This window comes from Canis lupus, chromosome 11 (assembly GCF_048164855.1).
Source record: "Canis lupus baileyi chromosome 11, mCanLup2.hap1, whole genome shotgun sequence".
Classification (NCBI taxonomy): Eukaryota; Metazoa; Chordata; class Mammalia; order Carnivora; family Canidae; genus Canis; species Canis lupus.
Genome location: NC_132848.1, coordinates 27,530,987 through 27,555,514, shown reverse-complemented (window position 1 = coordinate 27,555,514; position 24,528 = coordinate 27,530,987). Strand labels below are relative to the sequence as shown.

Sequence of the window (24,528 nt, the reverse complement as noted above, 5' to 3'; positions counted from 1 at the left end):
GGTGTCTCAAAATACAGAAAGTGAGAAATTTGTGAGAAGCTTAGAGTCAAAGCCTAGGTGTGCAAAAATCTTACTGGTGTATTTCATTGATTCTGAAACTCACATTCTTTTACATGTTTGGCATCTCTGAAACCTGCATGCCCTTGATGATACTCTTCAATTATTGATGCTTAGATTTGCTCTCATCCAATTTTTTTTTTGCATGTACAGTTTTGACCCTAGCGATTCCTAATGTCATTTCAGTGGAGTTTCATACATATTTGGTATTCTATGAGTTGTTTAATTGCATTTTAATGTAACTTTGTAAAGATTATGCTGTAATTTGGCACTGAAACACAGATGGGAATAACAAGGCATAGGTTTGATAGTAATGAGGTTAGTATTTATTCTTGGAGAAATGATTACAATTCCATATTTTCTTGGAAAGAAACAACCACATGCATTATACCTGTGCTATTCAAAGTCAAGTCCAGGGACCAGCAGCTTGTTGGAAATGCAGAACTGTAGTTTACAACCCACAACTACTAAATAAAAACCTGCATTTTAACAGGATTCCCATTAAAGTTGGAGAAGCATTGCTTTATATAACTTCATATAGGAGATAACCCATATATAGAAGGAGCTGTGTTGGATTTTGTTGCTGAGATACAGAAGAATTGCCAATCCTGTGTCACCCGATGCATCTGAAGGCAGGAGACATCTCTATATCCCTCTAAATGAAAAATGCGTTTACCTTAATTTTTCCAGGTTTATGTTACCATTTTACCATTTTTTTCCCATGAGCCCCTCAGTTTTAGAATGATTTTTATGCCTCAGTGCTGTTTGGTTTTGTCTACTCATTTAATATCATGTGCAAATTACATTAGCATCTCATTAAATTCTCTCAGTCAGAACTAGCAAATGAAAAAAAATGTTAAGAACAGATCCAATACAGATATTTGTGGAGTACCCTAGTAGGTAATTTCCTCGGCCTGAATGGATATATTCCACTATGCTTTCTTTCTGTGTGCATTTTTAATTAAAACACTCTAAGTGGATACTTTGAGCACTTTGCTTGACTCTTTTCATGGCACTTTTAATTTTTTTCATCCCAGATACACATGTGGCATCACTAATCTTTAATTGGTTATAGTTCTCAACAGTTTGAGGTCTAGTTATTTTCTTAGTGTTTTATAAATTGCCAAGATAACCACTTGTCTTTTAAGGAAATGAATGTACAAGCCACATATATTAGATGTGCTTTGGAAAAGCTCCATATAAATCTTTGTTAGAGCTCTTAATGTGCAGAATTCACTGTCACAGGTGCCAGGGGCTTTATTTTCCGTGGTGACACTATCTCACTGATCCTTGGGAACCACATGTCGGAACTGGGGAGGACCCCGTGGGGGCATCTTCCTCTTCCTGCACATTCAGGAAACTGTTAAGACAGGTGTGGGTCCTGTTTCTGGAGAAGATCTGTGCCTTCTACCCTATTGGTTTCCTTCTTCTTCTTTTTTTAAAGATTTATTTATTTGTTCATGAGAGATACACAGAGGCAGAGACACAGGCAGAGGGAGAAGCAGGCTCCCAGTGGGGAGCCCGATGACAAGACTGGATCCCAGGACCCCAGGATCACAACCTGAGCCAAAGGCAGATGCTCAACCACTGAGCCACCCAAGTGCCCCTATTGGTTTCCTTCTAAAGTCTCACACAGGCGCACCTTATCGGCAGGACATAAAACACATCGCAGTCTCTAGTTCTGAGGGAAATAGGCCTGAGGGAGCTTGGAATTGGTGTTGTCTGAGCTGTTGCATATATCTACCACAGAGTCAATCAGTAACTAAACTAAAATTCTAAGAGAATTGTATGATGAATTACATGGTAGAAGAAGATTTTAAATACCCCTGTGTTACCATATTTATCATGTATCTAATGTACTTTAGACAAGGAACCTTGATTGATAAAACTATAATAATTTGAACATATTAGGGTGAATTGTAGATTCTAGAATATTTTTGGGAATGCATTTCTGGGAATGTCAGGAGTAAACAATTTCTAAAATTCCTTTTGACTCTTACATGACTTTCAGAAAGAACTATTTAAAAATGGTTTAAAATAGAAATCCTTGCAAAAAATTTTAAACAGACGAGTCCGTGTTGAAGCTTTTTTAAATGAAAATTTTAATTGAAATAATTATAGGCTCACATGCAGTTGTAAGAAATAACAGAGATTTCACATGCCCTCTATTCAATTTCCCCTGATCAGTAGTGTTTTGCAGATCAGTACTACAGTATCACAACCAAGATACTAACATTGATAGGACTCACTGATCTCAGTGAGATGCCCCAGTTTCACTTGTACTGATTTGTGTATATTGTGTTTAGTTGTCTGTAATTTTACCGCATGTAGGTTCATGTACTCACCACCATTGTGGAGATACAGAACAGTTCCATTATCACAGGGATCACTGATGTAACCACAGCCATGTTACTCTGCCTCACCTCCCTCGCAGCCCCTGACAACCACTGTAATTCCAGAAATATTAGATTATATTACAGTATGTAACCTTTGGGGTTGGCTTTTGTCACTTAGCATAATTCCCTGGAGACTCATCCAAGTTGTTGATGTATTAAGAGGTTTGTTTTTTTTTTTATAGTCTTGGTTTGCTTCTGGCATGTTTCACATGTTGGGTGGATCTGTTGTATCTGTTCACATCTGTCTGCCTCAGTTGTGTTGAGTTGGTTATGAACTGCTACCACACTACTGACCACAGAACATCAGGTATAGGTTTTGGGGGTTTTGTTTTGTTTTAGATTTATTTATCTTTTTTAGGGAGAGAACGTGCGCATGCGTGCATGCAGGAGGGGAGGGGCAGCAAGAGAGAGGGAGAGAGAGTCCCAAGCAGACTCTGTGCCTGGTGTAGACCCCAAACCTGGGGCTCAATCCCACAACCCTGACATTATGACCTGAGCTAAAACCAAGAGTTGGACCCTTAACTGACTGAACCACCCAGGCACCCCAGGAATAGATGTTGGTGCTATTTGATGGGCAGTTGACCAGACTGTAAAGAAAAAGAAGATGCTCTTTATTTCTAGAGACATTTTCCTGTCAAGATGAGCCCTGGCTGTTTATCTGAATTGAGGTTCTTAAATTATTTTTACTCCTGTCAGCATATTGGTGGTTACTGCTTTTAAGTATGAAATTGTCAGCTCTGCCTCTACTTGGTGTCTGAAGCATGATGGGCTTGGGCATATGAATTCAGGAACCATTGGTCATGATTCTAGTTGTGGGAAAAAGATGATAAGGTAGGAGATTTTAGTTGGTGGAAAGAAGTTAGTCTGTAACCTGGATTATCAGAGGCCATGAATTCACATGCCCAAGGTTCTGGTACTTTCAGAACACCAAAGAAGCTGTAAGTTTTCTTCAGAGTACCCCCAAAGTGCTGGTAAACATGGAAAGCAGAATATGAGGAACACAGGTATCTGCCCTCACAATGTTGTCTGGGTTGTGAGGGAAGGGATTTACAGCTATTTGAAAGAGTTTAAAAGGCCTAGGAAGGCAAGCAGCACTGATTTTGTTTGCTGCTGAATCCTCAGCCTCTAACACAGTGTGTGGCATCAAGTAGGCACTGAAAGAAAGAAAGAGAAAGAGAAGGAATGAAGGAATGAATAGGGTAGAAGGGAAGCTTTTAAGGAATAGGTGCCTCTTTTGGTGTGTTTGAAGGCTATTCCCTATAAGCCCAGAAGATTCTAATGGGGTTGTGTGTGTGTGGGGGGGGCTGTTTGCTTTGAGGGAGAGTGGAGGAGGGGAAGGAGGGGGATTTGCCCCCACTCTCCAGAATGAATAAAGCCCCAAACTCAGACTTTTCACAATCCCATCTCAGGGCCCCTCTGCTTACTCTGCCTGGCCAGTCAGTCCCCTCCAGATAGTTTTCTTCCTTTAGGTCTCTGACTGCCTCACAGAGACCTTCTGTGAACATTGCATAAAGTAGTCCAATCTTCCTTTCTCTCTTGGTCTTCTCTAGCCCCTTTCCCAGGTTTATGTTCTCCCCGACATCTATAATGAATCCCTGGCATTGTGTGTGTTTGTGTCTCCGATATGGAAAGTCAGCTTCCTGAGGGCAGAGCCTGTGTCTCATCCACTGTTGTACCCCAGTGCCTGGCACGTAATAGCAACTCAGTGTTGGTAAATGATTGAATTTAGTTGTTTGGAGGCTTTTCTTTAGAACATGTTCCTTGAAGGGAGGTTTTTCTTTAGAACACATGTTCCTTGGAGGGATTGGAAAGCATCTTTCACTCTGTAGTCATGTATTTTGGTGACATTTGCATGGAGGGCCTGATGTGTCCCTGGTATTTTGCTGGGTGCGTAAGAAGAGTAAGGTCAACTCACCTGCATTCAGAGAAGTCATAGGTAGCAAATGCAAATGTATTCAGCTCACTTTTCTACAGTGGGATGGGTGCTTTGAGGGAGGCACGTCAGACACCTCAGACCAGAAGCCGCAGCTCTCAGAATGTTGACACCTGAGAAGAGAGGTAGACTCTGATTGAAGGTGAGAATAAGAGATTTTGGAAGTGGTGGTCATTATTCAGTTGTGAGAAGATAGGTCCCAGTTAATCTGAAAAATGCAGTCATTCTAAGAAGAGCCCTACTATCTCCCTGACCTCACCCACCACTTCCTCCCTCTGCTCTAGTCTCCTTGCTGTTCCTCAGTTACACCATCTTATAATGCTGTGTCCCAGATACTCACGTCATCCCTTGCTTCAGTGGAATTCTTAGGCCACTGTGTCAGAGAGGCCTTTTCTAACCATCATATGTGAGACACTGTCTTCCCTGTCTGCCGTCTCCATCAGCTTACCCCACCTTGTTCTCTCCAGGGCACTTGCTGCCACTTGAAGTGTATATTTTATACATATAGTTGGGTTACATATCTTGTTGCTTTCTCCCCCACTGGAATATAAGCCCCCTGAGAGCTGGGTCTTGGTTTTCTTTCTGCTGTATCCCCAAGTGCTTAGAAAAGTGACAGCTTGTGTTAGGCACTCGTCAATGTCTGCTAAAGGAATGGATCTGTTCCTGGGCATCCTGGTAGAGGAGAGGTGAAACATAGATGAGCCCCAAACCAATCTGTTTCCCAGAGCTCTGTTCAAAGCCACTGTGTTGTGGAGAAGTCCTTCTGTGGGTCTGATACTGCCAGTGACTGATAGCAGCAGATTCCCCGGGGGCCAAACGACCACCATGGCCATGGTGGTGGGATGTCTAGAGGAAGGCATATTTCCTAGGAATTGGCATTGAAGTAGATGAGTATTGAGCCAGGACTTAACAGTAGGGTAAGGTGTGATGGGACTGCAAAAAGGAGGAAGATTTTTTTTTGTCAGATATATAGAATGGATGAGAAAAGTATGGAAGTTAGAACTGTACTGGGAATGACCGTGAATGTGAGCTCTAGGGAGGTGTCCAGATGGCACAGCTCTTAACTTGGCCTATGTGGTCTTAGACACTTGGAGCCTTTGAATGTGTGATGTGGCGGTTTTTACGAATGTTAGCACAATTGCTCTTCAGTGTTCTGAACTTGTGAGCAGGGCAGGAGTCCTGCTCTGCCTCAGCTCAGGTGAATATTGAATATTTTTCTCTTTATTCAAGTAACTGCCTTTCAAAAAAAAAAAAGTTACGTCTCCTTTCAATTCATGATTATTATTATTATTTTTTAAAGGAAACACTGTTGTATTTTCTTCACCTTAGACATTCTTAAAAGTAGTTTTGGCTTTTTACTATTCTAGATTTATTCTGGATTATAATGTTTGTACTTGTATCTGTGTGGTTTGAGATGGGGGAGACTGTGAATTATTTTTTCTGCTTTCAGACTTAGAAGCAGTTGATGGTTAAGTGGGACCCATCTAGTCACCTGGCACTTGTATTTGCTGGATGGAAGATTTGATTTTTGAGGTATAAATACCTTTTAAAGTATAGGCTTATACACAAGCATTTAGAGCAGTGATTCTCTCCCCACAGATTCCTCTGTAGTTGATTTGAGGAGCTAGCCCAATAATGGTTTTGATTTTTTTTAATTTTGTTTTATTTTGCAACAATCTTGAACTTACAGAAAAGTTGCAAGTATGATGAAAACAGCAACACATTGCCTGAATCACTTACCTGCTTCCCTTTCCCCTAGACTTTAGTGTATTTCTAAAAACCAAGAACATTCTCCCATATAAACACAATGCAACAATCAAAATAAAAACATTGATACATTGCTTCAATTGAATCTTCAGCCCCTACTCAGCTTTGAGGCTTAGCCGGGTAATGGCCTTTACAGCAAAAGAATCACACTTTGCATTTAGTTATTATGTCTTGATAGTCTCCTTCTGTTTCCTCGAGGTTCAGTGATCCTGAAACTTCTGAAGATTGCAGACCCATTATTTGGTAAAATGCCTCTCAGTTTGAGGTTCTCCGATATTTCCTCATGATAATATTCAGGTTATACATATTTGAAAGGAATATCATAGAAGAGATTCTGTATTCTCAGAGCATCTATCTAATCAAGTAACTCACAATTTCAGTTTATCCCATTAGAATGATGTTTGTGTGTTTTACTTAATTAAGGTAAAGCCTCTGCCAGGCTTCTCCTTCATGTAATTATTCTCTTCTCCTTTCTAATAAGTATTTTTATGGGGAGGTACTTTAAAGCTATGTGAATATTCCATTTCTTTTACTTTTAACATTCATTTACTTATTTCTATCTAGATGGACTCCTGTTTTCCTATTTTATACAATGGCTTATTTCTTACCATCACTATTTTTATGCGCATACTGCCCCAGGTATAGCTTGTCGGAACCCTTCAAATTGGTCCCTGCAATCATTTGACACACCCCATCCATCATTTGTTGAATATTTCCTTGTTTTTTGGCAACAATCATTCCACTTTATTTTGTACTTTATTTGCCTTAGCTCCAAATGAGCTCTTTTAAAAAAGAACCTAGTTCTTTTTAAGAATGGTATTTAGAAGCCACATTCTGGGTACTAGGTGTGTTCATTGCTTTTGGGCGTTTCTTATTCCCAAGCCCTCTCAGTAACAGAACTAGGTGAGTGAGTGAGTGAGAGTGTGTGTGTGTTTGTGCGCGCATGTGCACATGTATTTGCATACACGAAGGAATATACACACATAGGGCCTCACAAAAATTACATCTATGTTTATTGTTAAGCCTGTCTGTATATATTAAGACCATAAGTTGATGCCAATAACTAATTCTGATCCAACTCCACAGTTGGTCTTTTGAGCTTTTTCCCTTTCCATTTTGGTAACTACTTTTTCAACAGTGAGAAACCTGGTTGTCATCATCATTAACATATTTATTGATGGATCACTCACCCTGTATGTAACATCACCTTCCCTGTATGGATGCCCTCTTCGCCCTCTTGGGCTCTGGGCTCAGCATGGGAATATTTTAAAGCCCCCCAGTGTTGCTAATGTGCAGCCGAGACAGAGCACAGCTAAATTAAAAAGGAAGGTGAACTCTACTTTTTCATTCATTATTAAGTAAATAGCAGGCTTTTAAATCAAGTTTGGTTTGGGAAAATAAATTCTTCCTAAGGAAGTGAAATCTAAAGAGAAAACTCAATTCTACCAATATAAGCAGTAAAAGATCAGGGTGAAAGCACAGCCTGTCTCCTGGAAAGCTTTGAAAAATATTTATTTTGGAAATAAATCCACTTGTAGTGAACATGAATTTCAGTCCCTTTCCCTGAATTACCTGTTTATAGGAAAAAATACTTGAAAAGGTTAGTTGTTTTTAAGAATGTGTTTCATTAAAGTCTAACTTTGCTTTTTTTTTTTTTTACATTGCGTTTTTAAAATAAACTTTTTAGAATGGATACAGAAAGAAATTGCAACTCACTGCTTTTTAAGGCATTGAATATTTAAACAGATTTTCAGACTGGTTTCTCTTTTTCTGTAGTCCATTGGACTTTAAAATACAGGAACCATGTTACAGTAACTGGGTCATGAGGAATCCCATCTTCTTCCACTTGAAGCCAGAGGAAGCAAGAGGCTCTGGGAGCCAAATGCAACAGGATCTCTGGCCAGCCTACCTTAGATGGTCAACATCCATCTTGCCAATTTTCATAAAGCCATGTTCTTAAAGTAGTGCACTGCTACAAGTGGATTTTCACCAAGAGCTTCACACTGAGACCGAGGTATACATAATCTGACTCGAAAGAAATCCAGCATTCAACATCAGGGAATTACAATAAAATCTCTTTCTTGATCATATTTGTAAAGTTTTCATTGAAGTTACCTTTGGGGTGTGAATTGTGCACAGTAGGCTTTTGTGTATTTATGCTAGAGGCACAAAAGAAGAAAGGCCAATTTTCATGAGTATGGATAGAACCGCAGAAAGTTTGACATGTATGTAAAATACCTATTTTTTTGTATAGTTCTTGTTTTCTATAAATGAAGCATTTATTACCTAGGCGTGAGAGCCAGACTCAGTGTTGTTCCTCAGTTCTTTGTATAAGTTGAGTAGTTACCACTACCCAGATTTGAGCTCTTTAGAAACTCTCTTTTTGATTTTTGCCATGTTGGCAAACATTTACGTTTTTCTTTAATTTGTCTGACTTTTACCTTAGCATTTTTCTAGATGGTATTTGTGAAGCCATGAGTGTAATGTGTTGAATCACCTAAAATCACAAGTATTTGTCCAGTATTTTGGGAAACTGAGAACTAGGTCTCTAAATCTGCTAGCTCTTAATCTTAAATTCAGTTAGTGTGGCATCTGGGTTGCCCATCTTGAACTTTGAGCAACAGCAGTAGTTTTGCAATACATGTTTCCCATTTGATACATAGAGAGTGAAAGTTGGCAGCTTTCAGGGCACCTGAGTGGCTCAGTCAGTGAAGCGTCTGCCTTTGGCTTATGTCATGATCCCAAGGTCCTGGGATTGAGCCCTGGGTTTGGCACCCTGCTCAGTGGGGTGTCTCCTTCTCCCTCTCCCTCTGTCCAGTTCCGCAGCTTGTGCTTTTTTTTTTTCTTTCTTTCTCTCAGATAAATAAAATCTTTAGGGGGAAAAAAAAAAGAAAGTTGGCAGCTTTCTACCTACATTTTATTTGAATATGTATTATATAATATGTTATACAATGTATTAGAATAAATCTTACATTCTCAGGTTACTTTTCAGATGTGAGGCATCATTACATTATCTTAATTTCTTAAGATTCAGCACATTTCTTCAAGTAGAATGTTCAGTATTGTGTATCATTTTTGCTATAATTGAGAGGAGCAAAACCTGCAGGAAGATGCAACTGTGAACTCACTCAGTGAGGAATAATACATGGATTTATAGGACGCTTGGGACCTACCTTAAAAACACAAGTAGAAAACATGTAAAACATAGAGTATTAATAATGTAGAAGAAAAATAAGGAATATAGAACATAGAGTTTTCTGTTAACCACACTGGAGATATCATGGGAAAATACCTAATTTGTGATAAATATCTGTGTATCATAATCGATTTAATATATCTTATATTGTTTGTGAGGAATATTGCCTATCAGAAAATTCACTCCTTAATTTTTTCTTTGATGTATTAATGCTGTATGTTTTATATGTTTTCTACATGTGTTTTTAAGACCAGGTACTGAGTGTTCTATAAATCCATGGAATCCAGGAATATCCCCAGAAGCCAACCAGATATTGTCATATATTCAAATCAGGGTTTTTGCTGAGTACATTTGTGTGTGTTCGTTTAGGAAGATATTATAAAGCTCACATTAATGGGCTTCTTTGAAACCAAACTGTCAAAGTTTGCAAAAGGCATAATAAGCCAAAATGTGGGGATAACTAAATGTGCTGAGTTTTATGCATCCTCTTAGTTTAAGTAAAATACCATGTTCTGCTCAGTCACAGAGATGGAATGTTTGCACACCATCTACAAGCATTTCATTTGCTACACAAATAGACTGTGAATATAGATGTTAACCTTTTGGTGTGACATTACTTTAACAGAGAGAAGGAGCAAGAAAGGGAAGAACAGTTAATGGAAGACAAGAAAAGGAAGAAAGAGGATAAAAAGAAAAAAGAAGCCACTCAGAAGGTGAGTTTAATCACTTAAGTCTGCTTTTACATCCACCAAACATCTAGAATAACTAACTGCCTTGGGTTGGATACCTGACAGACAGTTCAGTAATACTGCTTATGTAGTTTACTTGCTAATTTTAAGATCTGAAAGTGGGAGAAAGTTGAAGACCTATGTTTGTTTCCCAAAAGTAGATATTCAGAAATGCTGTAGCTGGTTTAATGTGAACAACAGTAAACATTATCAAGAAAGGCAAGAGAGTCACCAACACTTTAGTTCTTGTCCAGTTTCTGTATTTGTATCATAATTAACCTCCATTTTTAGAGGTCAGCTTATAAAACAACTTCAAGACTTGTTAAGTTCACCCCCACATTCTCCTTTTGGTCGCCCTACAGCACTATCATTTATTTGTAAGAATCTGCTTAGAGTTTTGGGGGAAATAACATGGCTTTGAGGTGCTTGCTTAGGGGAGAAGAGATGCTAAAAGAAAAAAGACTCACCACTATCAACTGACAAGTCTTAATTGATGCACTTGACCTCAGCGCTGTCTGAGCAGACTGGTAGCCCCACCCCTTTCCCTTCAGTGTGTGTCCCTCTGCCCTCTCCCTGGTGTGAACTTATTCTCCACCCCCACCCTCACCCCATTCTTCAGCATTGCCTGACTTGGACTCTGGCTCAGCAGGGGTGTTTTGGTGCCTTTGGGGGAGGTAAAGTGATTTGCCTCCAGTTCTGTTACCATTGCCTAGCAGACTGGGAAAACAGTACCTTGCTGTGAGGCAGGTTTGAGGGTTGCTGCTATAGTGCCAGGTTGTTGAAGCTGAGTTTAGGGAGATAGAAACTGTTACAAGGTTAAGAGGGAACTCAAGACTTAGAAGAGACTCAAGGCAGGCAATCAGATGCAAACCAGTGTAAGATATAAGGGACACCACAAGTATTCCCAGCATTATTGGATATAACATATATTCCCATATGTCAGTTTTCTGAATTTTTGAAATAGATCATTTATGAGTGCCTGGAGAAAAAAACAATACTGGAAATAGTTTTCTGAATTGGATTGCATATGACCCTGACACATTAAGCATATAAAATTTTATCTTTTCTTCAAGACTTAATTAAAAGAAATACTCATTTTTGTTTGGTAAAGTAATAAAATAGACTGCTGTGCATGCTCATTAAGATGTCTGCTTTTAACTGAGTTTCTGTTTCTATTAATAGTGGTATGCTCACCATCATATCCTCATGCTATCAGGGTACCTGCTTCTAATGTGTTGCTTCTAATCTGAGCTTGTTAGAATTGTCTAAAATGTCAGTAAAGAGTCTGAATAAAGATGTCAGATAACAATCCAGAGGCTTTTTTCATACCTGCTTTGGAGACACAGCCTCATTCCACATAAGCAGGTCCACCAGCAATAAGGTGTCAGGGCATTGCCCCTCTGCATACTGATCTTCCAGCAGGAGTGACAGAGAGTGAACCGCAGTGAAGGCTTTCTTGCCTTTAGGGCATTCACATGTCATCAACTAAATTGGTATAAAAATTGGATTTTACAGTCTGTGGGAATGAATGGTTAATAGACAAGACACTGGTGAGCTTGAGCAAAGGCTGGTAACAAGAAGATACCAAGTCAAGTGGTTATTTTAGCCAATATATGGTCTGTCTTCATTCTTCAACTGGAAAATATCTGTATCTGGAAGGAAGTAATAAATTACGCATCGCTTTTGTTGTGGATCCCACTATAATAGAAAAATGATTTAAAATGCAAGATAGTGCAGGTTTATTCAAGAATGAATTTGGATGATTTATGCAAAGAATATCATTCATACAGCTGGACAATCTCCCCCATGTACTTGCATCTACATTAAGAAACGGTTTAGAAGTTATGACAAAGAGGAAAATCCCCATAAATAAAATTTCAAATGGTTAATTATGAACAATACAATTCAATCATTTTTGTTTAAAAAGGTTCTAGATTGGCTGACACAGGATCTAGGACAACACATGGCCTTGGATATTGTTGTATCATACTGAACCGTTGTGTAATTCCAGAATTAAATTCTGATTTAGCAGTTTTAAGGAAGGGCACAAAGCTTACCACGTGATTGTCTTAGTGGCTACCAACCTTATTGTAAAGACAGCGCCTCAACTAGGAGGCATAAAATGTGCTATGATGCAAAGAATTGTAGAGAATGTGCCAGAGGTTCTATTATGTGGTCATTCATTCATTCATTCGATCAGCACCATTTATACAGTGCTTCCACATCCTTCTCACTGCTTACCCTGTTGCTTTACAATCATCTCTTCATGTCTGTCTTCCTGTTAGACTGACCATAAGTTTCTCAAGGTTTTACTCATATTTGTATTTCTAGGAAGTTAGGGCAGTGCCCGGTACATAAGAGTCACTCAAAAACTGTTTGTTTAATAAATCAGTGGTCAAGATAAGTGCTGGCAATGTAATTTCTTGAAGAATGGACTTTTATTTAAAAGTAAATTATTTCAACATAGACATTAAACTTGAGCTTTTCTTATGAGCAGTTTGCTCTTTCTAGAACCATCACTGAGTAAACTGTATTAGATTTCCATTCATAAGAAAGGTGTCAAGGAAGGATTCCATTCACATTCATTAAGCTGATGCTGCTAAAGGATCATTGTTCAGTGTTGGCAGAACACATGCTTTGATCATCCAGTTTTTCACCGTCTGGAGGACAGCTCTTTTAACAGAACCCACATTGTAAGACACATTTGACATTATTTGGGTTTGTCGCCTTACAGCTGGGGAAGGCATTGACTTCCTATATAGCTGATCTTCAAAATGGCATTCTAAGAAATACTTATAATGTCATAAAATTTAAATTGCTTTAAGGAATTGATACATGGATACAAATCAGTTCATTCTTGGTTAAATGGAGTTTTAGAAAAATTGCACAGTAGACTTGAGCTCGCTAACAGTACATAGAAACACATTTATTTTAAAGTGCTGTCTACTACAAATCCAATAGAGTAAAATTAGCTTGTTTTTTAATGCAAGAATATAAGGAACACTCCAGGAGGTCATAAAAGTAGGGCATCGAATTCAGATTTCATGTCTGGCATTAGTGTGCTGGAATACACCGTGAAGCAGGTTGATGAACTATAAGACATATCTTCCAAAGATGAGCATGTTTTCATGAGCACCCAAGTGGTAACTTGGTATCATTATCAGCCACAAATAACCAAACATCTTTTCTATTACAAAAATCAGAGAACCATTAAAAATGCCTTATAAGATTAACATTTGGGAAAAGAGTCAAAATCACGATCTCAATAATAGTAATAATGAAAATAATACAAGCCTATTAGAATTCTGGCACGTTTCCTTTTGGATGTTTTTCTTATACATGGCGTCTTGTCATTTTTTAATATTATAGGGCATGTATAATTAGGTGCCCTCCTTTGTTTTCCTCTCTTAATAGCAGAAGCAGTTTTCCATGCGGCTCCTAATGATCATTTCTAAACTCTCTAAAAACCCATTATTATATTCAGCCTATCCAACCTTTTAGGTTAATCACTTCTATAGCTGTTTTAGTTACTATATAAAATATTTTCAACAAAGCAATCTTTATTTGTTTAGAATTTACATGTTTCACTCATTGCTGTATTTCATACTGTTTTGCATGAACTTTGATTAAAAACAACAAACTTTTTTTTTGAACATTGGCATTGGATATCCAGTGTAATCCTTATAACAACCCTTTGTACCAAGATACTATTATTACTAATCTCCATTCAACAGATAAATAGAAAACTGAGATCACACAGCCAGGAAGTGGCATGGCTTGGTTTTCTTTTTTTTAATTAATTAATTAATTAATTAATTAATTAATTAATTTATTTATTTATTTATTTATTTATTTATGATAGAGAGAGAGGCAGAGACACAGGCAGAGGGAGAAGCAGGCTCCATGCACCGGGAGCCTGATGTGGGATTCGATTCTGGGTCTCCAGGATCGCGCCCTGGGCCAAAGGCAGGTGCCAAACCACTGCGCCATCCAGGGATCCCATGGCTTGGTTTTCAATCCTGCCTTTCTGCCATGGCCTCTGATACCTCTGGTGATGGGTCCCTGAACTTTGCTTTCTAGATTTGAGATTGAGTGTTTGAGTTCATACTCAGAGGGTGATCTTTTTTGTCTCTGGCTAATTTAGTTTCGAGGTTCCATCCATTTGCCTTTCTCTAGTCATAGCATCAAAATGACAAACAGCATTCCTGATACAAGCACTTTATCATTTAATGAGAGTGAAATGCTTTTTGTTTTAATTTTTAATATCCTTCATAATGGTGGTCATGTTAGACGTATGGCCATTATCTTTATAGAAGGATGTCTGAACGGACTCTCAGCTTTTTTTCTGGATCTGAATTATGCCTGTGTCTGACAGCTTGAATTACTTACGTCATTAGAATTAAAGTAGGCTTATAATACCAAACTAGAAAGCAAATCTCATTTATGTCTCTTATTTTTCAGGTCACGGAACAAAAAACCAAAGGTAAGGTTTTTTTTTTTTCAACCTTGTGTGTTTAGATTTTACACTTTTGCTGACTCAGCCTCCAATCCACTTGATTAGTGAGAGTGAGTACAAAGTAATTAAGATGGTGGTTTGCAGCCACTAAAGAGCAATAATGACAAATTAAAAGTACATCTAGTAGTGTTTCTAGTTGGCCTTAAATTTTTTAGGAGGCAAAAGAGATTAGAAAAAGTAATACCTTGTTTTGAAAGTATGTGGGTCATGATTTTGAACTGAACCTTTTCAAAACAATAACAAAAAACACTAGCACCTAATTTACAGATGGGAACTGCGGAGGATTGTTAACTATCTTGATCCATGACATATGTTGAGTCTGAAAGGGAGTGTTATGTCTAGGATGGTCTCGTGGTCTTCTGAGCTAGAGCTTGGAATATGCTTTTTCAAAAAATAATTTATTTTAACTCTGTTACAAAAAAGTAATGTGCTGTAAACAGGTGTCCTTTGGGTAATCCCCAACCTAATGGTCTTTGTGTTTTTCAGATCTCTCTCTCTCTCTCATTTTGTTTTTTATTTTTGTTTTAAGATTTTATTTATTCCTTCATGAGAGACAGAAAGAGAGAGGCAGGCACATAGAGGGAGAAGCAGGCTCCCCACGGGAAGCCTGATGTGGGCCTCAATCCCAGGACCACAAGATCACGACCTGAGCCAAAGGCAAATGCTCAGCCATTGAGCCACCCAGGTGCCCGAGATCTCTCTCTCTTCTGTTCAGATTTTGATTATGCAGTCTTGTCTGGTGATGGTCACACTTTTGGTTGGTTCCCCTTCAGAATGGTAGGCTTCATTCCTTGAGACCAATATTCTAGCTCCTATCCTTGCCCACTTAAATACGTGGTTCACAACGAGGGTATATATTAAAATTATTTGCATAGACTTGTCAGAATATACAAGCATGGACCTCTTCCTAAACATTCATGGTCTCAGGCCACAGTCCTGGCACTTGTATTTTGAAAACATCTACAGGTGACCCCAGGACATGTCCCAGGTTGAGTACCACTGCCCCTGATGAAAGGAATCACAGGACTGTGATAACTTGGAGGAAGGTCTGGGCAGATGAATGGATAGGCCAAGATGTGATGGGAGGTCCTCTAATGATTGGTTTTTTTCTTGTTTTTGTTTTCTTTTGTTGGACCACCAGGCGAAAGTGTGCCATACAGTGATGGAAAACTAATAAAGACCGTGCTAGTTTTTAAGGAAACTTAGTTCTGGAAAGCAAATTCTCAGATGACCAGACATTACTGTAATATATTACTAATCAAAAGGCATTTCAAGGGAGAATGTAGTCTGGGACCTTGTAGTGATTTATAAAAAACTGATAAAAACTATTTTTAGTGATAATTATCTTAATTAGTTAGAAAGAATAGTGTTCTCCCCTTGTACATTCAGCTAGTACCAACCCAGAAGTGGGCTTTTATTTGGAAGTATCTTTATAAATTACATGTTTGAAATAGAAGTTATACTTATCATAAAAATAGAGTTATTGATAGTAGTACAGTGTCCATATTTTCTAAACCAACATACTATCTAGGAAAGGATTTGGGCACATAGTATTTATATTTATAGGACTTTTTTGATTTATCAGGACAGTAGATGAGAAAATAGGCATTTTCCTGGAAAATCTAGGCTCTGTGGTTGTTGAAACATGGTGGTTAGGTTCTTGGGCCTGGCCACAACTCTAATGTTCATGAGGCCAAGTATCAACTGAGCTATGGAAACAAGCTGTTTTGTATGGTAAGTGGTGTTTCTATTGGAAGATCAAAAATCCATTAAGGCATTCTTTCTTAGATTGTGTGTGTATGTGTTAGATCTTTTCTCAGAAATGCTTTCCTCTGCCAAAATCTTAAAAATCAAACTTTCTTTTCTACTTATTATTTTCTTTCCAAATAGGATTTTTCTCTCACCTACCATAAAATGAAATATACCCTACAGTTTCCAAACTGTTCCCACCCCACTTCCCCATCAAAAATTAAAGTAAAATAACCCTAAAGTGAGCTAAGAGCTTGTTTCAGGTCTCCTAAGGAATTTACTTGGTAGAACCAGGGAGAAAATAGAAGTAAAAATAAAAATTATCCAGAGGGATGCCTGGGTGGCTTAGTGGTTGAGTGGCTGCCTTTAACTCAGGGTGTGATCCCAGGGTCCTGGGATCGAGTCCTACATCAGGCTCCCTGTGGGGAGCCTGCTTCTCCCTCTGCCTGTGTCTCTGCCTCTGTCTGTCTCTCATGAATAAATAAAACCTTTAAAAAAAATTTTTTTTTCTGGAGCATGAGACCATAAGTAGAGGGAGAGGAAAAATGAGACAGGAAAGAATACAAAAGGATTTCAAGTGGAGGTTATATGAAGATAGAGCCTAGCGCTGGGCCTGACCTTTCTGGGTTTTGTCTCACTTTACAGCCACATTTTTATCTTTGTTCCCAAGAACCAGTCTGAGGATTCCCAAGTCGCATTCTTCTCTTCTCTTAGCTGATGTTTCTTGGTCCTGTTCCTCTTCCCAAAGATGGTGCCCTCCTTAGGCAGTCTCCATAACTCTAAATCTGCCCCTTTTCCCAGTAGACCCTATAAGAAAAAAGACTTGTTTGATGTCAAGTTGTTGGATGTACAGTGAACTGAAGATTTGTCCATATTTCAGAGAAAAAGTAGATTCATTGTATGTTCTGTCTTTATCTTCCATTATTTAAAAACAGAATTCTGGAGAATAGGATAAGATTTCAAGTGGAGGTGCTGTGAAGACATGGCCTAGAGATGGGCCTGCTGTCCAGTAGCAGACAATACAAAGCACTTAAGGTAGAAGCTGATGTCCCCCTTTGTTGAATATTGGACTTAGAATAGAAAGAGTCTCTGGGATTGATGTAATAGACCAGATACAAGAGGGATGGAGGATAAGGTGAGGACTAAAAGGGGCACCTGGGTGGCTCAGTCAGTTAAGCATCCAACTCTTGATCTCAGCTCAGGTCTGGATCTCTGGATCTCAGGGTCTTGAGTTCAAGCCCTGCATTGGGCTCCTCACTGGGCATGGAGCCTACTTTAAAAAAAAAAAAAGATTAGGACTAAAAAGATAGATGGTGTAACGGAGGGGGTTGTACATAGCAATTTTACCTTGTTAAAAAGCTGTTAGGGTCATGGTTGGCTTAGCGTGTAGTTATCAGTATGAAATGACTGATTTATAAAAACTAACATGACTTGGGGCATCTGGGTGGCTCAGTCAGTTAAGCATCTGTCTCTTGGTTTGGCTCAGGTCATAACCTGCTTAGGGTCATGAGATTGAGCCGTGTTGGGCTCTATGCTCAGCACAGAGTCTGCTTGAGATTCTCTCTCTCCCTCTTTCTCTGTCCCTCTCCCACTTGTGTGCACACTCTCTCTCCCTTTCTTTCTCTAAAATGAATAAATAAAATCTTTAAAAACAAAACAAAACAAAACAAACCACTGACATGACCTTAAGCACCTTTAGTAGAAATAGAGTGTCTAGGAAGGGATTTGCAGTTCCTATAACAGGCACCGCACTGAGGAAAGAGAGATCTACTTCTGTGGAGCCTGTGGGGTCTGGGCCTGATTGGCCAATGAATTTGGAGCTGCATCATATTTGGAAGGGTTAAACATGTGGAGCTGCTTAACCCCTAGTGGAACAATTGCCACCTGAGGAAGCTCAGGTAACTAACACTTAGCAGTCTCTTGGTAAATGTCTGTCAGGTGTTTTGTTCAGTGAGACTTATTCTGATAGTGAAACTACTGATGGTGAGAGTCAAAGACAACAGGGAAAAGCTTTCAGCTTAGTAGATTAAAATTTTTAGTTACTGTCATCCACAGCAGCAATTCATGACCTTTACCACACATGGGACACAGCTGAAGGACAGCACCTTCCCATCAGCATACCTGGGGTGATGGACTGTTATGGTACATTGACCACAACTCTGTCTTCTGAGTCTACTCCAGAAGGCATATTTAGTGTGTGTCTTGGTGGTTGGGATAGTCTCGAGTGTACTCTGAAAGACTTGAGGTGGGTTCTCCCCACCCCAAGTAAGTAATTTACAAAGTAAACTACTTATAGTATGTCACACCATGTAGAAACACGTGAATATTCTAACATTGACAGGAGCCATTTGTTCAGAGTTGGAGCTGGCTACGTCTAGAGAGTGAATGAATGTGAGGTATAAGACATATGGTTCAGATAGATGGGCACAGAATAGTCCAGGTGGGAGGTAATGAGGACTTGAACCTGGTTAGGAGCAGTGGTGGTAGAGAGGAGGAAGGAAGGCATCAGAGAGATGCTTTGGCTCAGTGGAATGTAACGATGATCAGATAATGATGTGCAAGGAGAGAACAAAGTCTAAGATACCTTCCAGATTTCCTACTTGAGAATCTGGTTGGGTGATAACTCTATTCCTTGAGCTAGGAGATAATGGGGAGATGGGGAAAAGGAAGGGTAAAGGGAAGTTTGAGGGTAAAGGGAAGAAGAGAAAGAGATCTGAGGTGGAGGTAGGGATTTGGGAAATGCACACAATTGTTAAAGTTTCAATATGGGGGAATTTGTACTCAAGTACCTTAAATGTGAGAATAGTATAGGCCTCACCTTCTCTTTCTTTCTTTGTTTTCTTCTTTCTTTCTTTTCTTTTTTTAATTTTTATTTATTTATGATAGAGAGAGAGAGAGAGAGAGAGAGAGGCAGAGACACAGGCAGAGGGAGAAGCAGGCTCCATGCACCGGGAGCCCGACATGGGATTCGATCCCGGGTCTCCAGGATCGCGCCCTGGGCCAAAGGCAGGCGCTAAACCGTTGCACCACCCAGGGATCCCATTCTTTCTTTCTTTTTTTTTTTTTTTTTTTTAAGACACAACTTATGACCGAATTCAGCTGGCCATCTTACAAACCTGATTAGGGAATTGCCAGCTACAACGTTCTGGGCAAATCTGATTCCCCTCCTGTTTTCATACTGCCCGCGAGCTAGGAATATTTTTTTTTTACATTTTTTTCAATGGTTAGAAAAAATATAAAAGAACAATAATTTCAGACAGTGAAAATAATATGAAATTTATATTTTAGTGCAATAAGTGAAGTTGTATGTAACACAGCCACACTTACTCATTTATACATTGTCTGTGGCTGCTTTTGCCTACATGTGAACAGTTGAGTCATCACAACAAAGACCATATGGCCGGCAAAGCCTAAAATATTTACTGTCTGGCCCATTACAGAAAAGTTTGCTGACCCCTGACCAAGAAGAGGATGAGAACCCACAACGGAAGAAAGAGGTAGAGAGCTGGCTGGTGTGGGTCTCATCAGCTCTCACAAACACAGAGGGAGGAAATGGCCAATAGTGTCAGAAGTTGCAGACAAGTCAAAGAAGTTGTTCATCGAATGTTCATTAGATTGACAATAATGGGGCAGCCCGGGTGGCTCAGCGGTTTATCGCCGCCTGCGGTCCAGGGCGTGATCCTGGAGACCCGGGATCGAGTCCCACATTGGGTTCTCCGCATGGTGCCTGCTTCACCCTCCGCCTGTGTCTCTGCACCTCTCTCTCTTTCTGTATAAAAATAAAAAATAAAAAAAAAATAGATTGGCAATAATGATCACTAGTTGTTGAATGAGGAGAGAGGTTTCCAGGGAGATGTTCAGGGCAGATGCCAGGGTGCGTTGAGTTTGAGGAGTGAGTAGAAGGTAAAGAAATGGAGACAGTGCTTAAAGGGTACTGAGAGTTCTTAAGTGTGTGGGGTCCACTCTCTGTGTGTCAGTCCTTGAGAGTTTTTGTATTGCATTGTAACTGATAAGCATTCACCCAGAGATTTTCAGTTGAAAATAATGTCTTTTTAGGGCTTGTATGTATTTTATTGAAATTTTTCAGGAATAGAGGCAATTCAGAAGTTCAGTTAGTGATGAGAATAACAGTAATAATAGGGAAAGGAAAAAAAAATCAATCATTATTAGTTCCTGGAAGTCAATGAAAGGAAATTAGAAAATTGGATACACAGCATTTTTCACAATGTCTTTATTTTCCTTTGATACAGAGTTCATGTTTAAGCCACAGACCTTTTCTGTGGAAAATAAGCATGCCCTTATTTTGAGCATCTTTAGAAAGGTCACATTAAAACCTACGAATCATTAAGGTGCAGAAGAGAAATGAGAGGGTCTGAAAAGTAATTCCTACTCTGTTAATTTCCATTTCTTCTCTTAGCACCTGACATTCTGAAGCATGCTGTGAACCACACACTGATTCTGGGATGTCTTAAGTTTGGACTTCAAGAAGCAGGTTGGAGTGGGCCTCCTGCCTAACAGCCACATTGCTTTCTAGATTTCTGATTGGCCTTTAAGTGCTTAAAATTCTTGAAGTCACAGAAAGGTGTAAGAAAAAAATTGAGTAAGATTTCATTCAAGTTCTGAAACACAGTTTTTCCTAACATGTACCTCACGCTTTTTCTGTGTTCTAGAGTTTTGAATGACTGATCTCCCACAATAGAGTCCCATATTAGAAGGAAAGTGGTTGAAAAGTGATCCAATTTCATAATGACTTTATTATTTACAGTCCCTTCTACCTCTGATGTAGTGGGAAAATGCTCTGAGGCACTTTTGTAAGAAATCTTACACAATATAGTATACCCTCCAAGTTTCTTTGGTTGTGCTGTGAATGTTGTCAAGTTAGTCAAACTCAGGTTCAGACCTCAGTGCTGTAGGCTGCTCTTACTATGTCTTACTCTATTTTAGGGAAATGAGTCAAGGCATGTAACAGACATGGTTAACTCAGAGTGAAGATTCTAGCCCTTTTATAGAAGGGCAGCCTCAGAAGCATAGCTCCTTCCATCCTAAAAACCATTTGGGAAGAATCCTCCCAGCCCTTGCCAGCTTCTTGTTTATTCTCATGAGAGGAAAGGGGATTGGGAATGCCATCTGCTATGGGAATCTTGAGGGGATAGATCGTCTTCATTTATCAGTTATTTTTATCTATCAGCTCTTATAGGTCATGCAGAGCCTACTATATTGATAATATCAGGCAATAACCAACTTATTTTTCTGAAGAAACAAGTTTATTCTGCTCATCAGGTTGTGGATCCTCAGACCTCCCTTCCTTACTGGGAGACCCACTACTGCCTCAGGGTTGGTTAAGATTAGACCAGAGGGCCTTGAAGTTACTTCAGATTCCTACTCTTTGGTCTTACTACTCACAGTGCTCACCAGTGTCCAATAGGAGTAGATCGGGCCCCCTGATTTCTGATGATGTCTCTCTGTCCATAAAGGAACCAGCCAGTTGAGCTAGCAACATGCTGGCCCAGTATCATGTCAGCAGTCAACGCAATACAGCCACCAGAGCTGGCCCAAACATTACTCTGGATGTCAGGGATTTGGTCTTCAGTATCATCCAAATTATCAGGCTCAGTGATTGTTTCTGTAATATTGCCAACCTCTATTTGCCAGGTAGATTTTCTTGGAAAGGGTGGCAGTTGTTTGGTAGGATGAGGCAAAAGGAGAGCAGAAGGACATTCCCTGTAGAGTTGAGAGGAAAGCCAGAGAGTCCTGCAGAGTATATTATCTTCACGTTCATCCTGCACATGTCATACCTCCCGTCCACCATTTTAAAAAGTAAGGTAAAACATTAAATTCTTTAAAATAAGTAGGAAAAATACCTACATTTTAAAATTTTTATTTGAAATCTTTATTTTATGTTTCCTTTTTAGAGAGGGTGGAGGAGAGAGAAAGTAATCTTAGACAGGCTCCATGCCCAGTGCAGAGCCCGATGTGGGGCTTCATCTTACAGCCCTGAGATCATGATCTGAGCTGAAACCAAGAGTCGGACACTTAACTGATTGAGCCACCCAGGTGCCCCTGAAATTTTTATTTTAAATATTTGGAACAAATATACAAGATACCCTTAAAAATTTTGACAAAAGCAAAAAAATGTGTAACGTTTTTAATTATTTACATATGGATGTGAAGCAAGAGTAAGTTCAGGTAGCTATAGAAGCCAAACCCAAGTTGATTTTGTTATTCTCCAGGGCTGAGATTTTCTGTGGGGGTCTACTCTGTGCTAGACCCTAAGAAAAAAAGATGAAAGCTGGGTCCTTACCCTTGAGAGACTCTTGGGCCTGGTGAGGGTGAGAAGCCTGTAAATGAGAATTTCAATGTAATATGGTAAATTCAAGGTAAAGAAAGATGGGCAGCATGCTTCTAGAGCACAGATGAAGGTGCTTTGCCTACCTAGTCCAGGGACTTCAAGAAAAGTTTCTCAGGGGCAGCCCCGGTGGCGCAGCGGTTTAGCCCCGCCTGCAGCCGGGGTGTGATCCTGGAGACCTAGGATCGAGTCCCACGTCGGGCTCCCTGCATGGAGCCTGCTTCTCCCTCTGCCTGTGTCTCTGCCTCTCTCTCGTGTCTCTATGAATAAATAAATAAAATCTTAAAAAAAAAAAAAAAAGTGTTTCTCAGAGGTAGGTCTTTAAGAATGGGGATAAAGGGCAAGGCCATTCCAACCTAGAGCCTTGAACTTTTACCAAGGGCTTTTCCTGGGGCCCATATGCACCCTCAGACTTGCTGGGCAGCCCTTCATGGATTTAGGGGAGTGAATGGTGATTGCTTCCCTTTCCCCCTTAATTAATAGAAATAGAATTCTGTGGCATTGTTGTCTTTGAGTCATTGTCACCATCACTCTCCACCTCTGCCATACCTCCAATAAACTGAAGATGTAGGAGAATTTAGAAGGACCACAGCCATTCACAGTAGGATGGTGAAGAGTTGTCTTATTGGAATTGATCTCATGTAAGCTTTACTAAAAACCATTTTTAGAAAAATGTATTTTATTTCAAAGACTGTTTCTCAATCTTTCTCTTTCAGTGCCCGAAGTGACGAAACCAAGTTTAAGCCAACCAACGGCCGCCAGCCCAATTGGCAGCTCTCCATCGCCACCAGTCAATGGTGGCAACAATGCCAAAAGGGTGGCAGTGCCGAACGGACAACCGCCAAGCGCCGCCCGCTACATGCCTCGGGAGGTGCCGCCGCGATTCCGTTGCCAGCAGGACCACAAAGTGTTACTAAAACGTGGGCAGCCCCCTCCGCCGTCCTGCATGCTCCTTGGGGGCGGAGCAGGGCCTCCTCCCTCCACAGCACCTGGAGCAAACTCAAACAACGCACAAGTGACAGGAACGCTGCTGCAGAGTGACAGTGGGACTGCACCAGGTGAGGAAGAGGTGTTGTGAATTGATTTCATGGCAGCTTGAAAGAGAGTGATCACTTCTCTTGTATTGCCTGGTATAAAGTCCACAAAAACCCTTCATTAGATAGACTCTTGGGATTACTCAAAAGACGGGAGAAGATCCCAGTGTGAAATGTGTACCAGCACTTCTCTTCTGAAACTGGGTTTTAGCGTCCAGTATGTGCTCTTGGCATGAGAAACTAATGTGGCTGTTGTTTGTCATCACCATTTGGGACTTTTCTTCTTTTTTACACAAGTGCATTATAAATTTGAGCCTCCATAGTTCCAGCTGTCACCACAAGTGTGTGCTCAGAGGATAATTAGAGGTGGGGCTAGTGCAAAGACTTGTTCTGAATCTTACTTGCCTATGTTTATGTTCTCAGAATGCTGGAAGTATAGAGAGAATCGTCTCTTAGATTACTGTGTAGAATCTTGGGGTGGAGGGGAGATACCAAATAATACCATTCTGTAGTTTTTTATTAGTTTTTTTTTTTGACTCATTGTTTCTTTAGAGGATTTTGGGCTTTGTTAAAAACTGGGCTCCTGGCTGGCTCAGTCAATAGAGCACACAACTCTTGATCTTGGGGTTGTAAGTTCAAACCCCACATTGGATGTAGAGCTTACTTTAAAACAAAACAAAAAACAAAACAAAACAAAACAAAAAAACCCTAGATGTAGATATATCTACAAGGGGGGGGCTATAAATTTTGAGAGTTTTTAATAGATAAATGTTAAATCAGCTAATAGCTAAGAACCTCCAGACATC

The 24,528-nt window shown here is 39.7% G+C and overlaps 1 protein-coding gene across 22 annotated transcripts in view; it reads left to right on the top strand.

The window, feature by feature from the left end:
- TNRC6B (trinucleotide repeat containing adaptor 6B) overlaps positions 1-24,528 on the top strand; it is a 243,984-nt gene that overhangs the window by 172,546 nt on the left and 46,910 nt on the right. For 12 of the 22 annotated variants that reach the window (XM_072843849.1, XM_072843859.1, XM_072843854.1 and 9 more), the window contains 4 exons: positions 9,975-10,062; positions 14,539-14,560; positions 20,760-20,834; positions 23,405-23,746. In XM_072843849.1, coding sequence (XP_072699950.1) covers positions 9,975-10,062; positions 14,539-14,560; positions 20,760-20,834; positions 23,405-23,746 — 527 coding nt within the window. Of the gene's footprint in view, positions 1-7,929; positions 8,168-9,974; positions 10,063-14,538; positions 14,561-20,759; positions 20,835-23,404; positions 23,747-24,528 lie in introns of those variants that run through there. The other 10 variants (XM_072843852.1, XM_072843848.1, XM_072843868.1 and 7 more) reach the window with 3 other exon arrangements.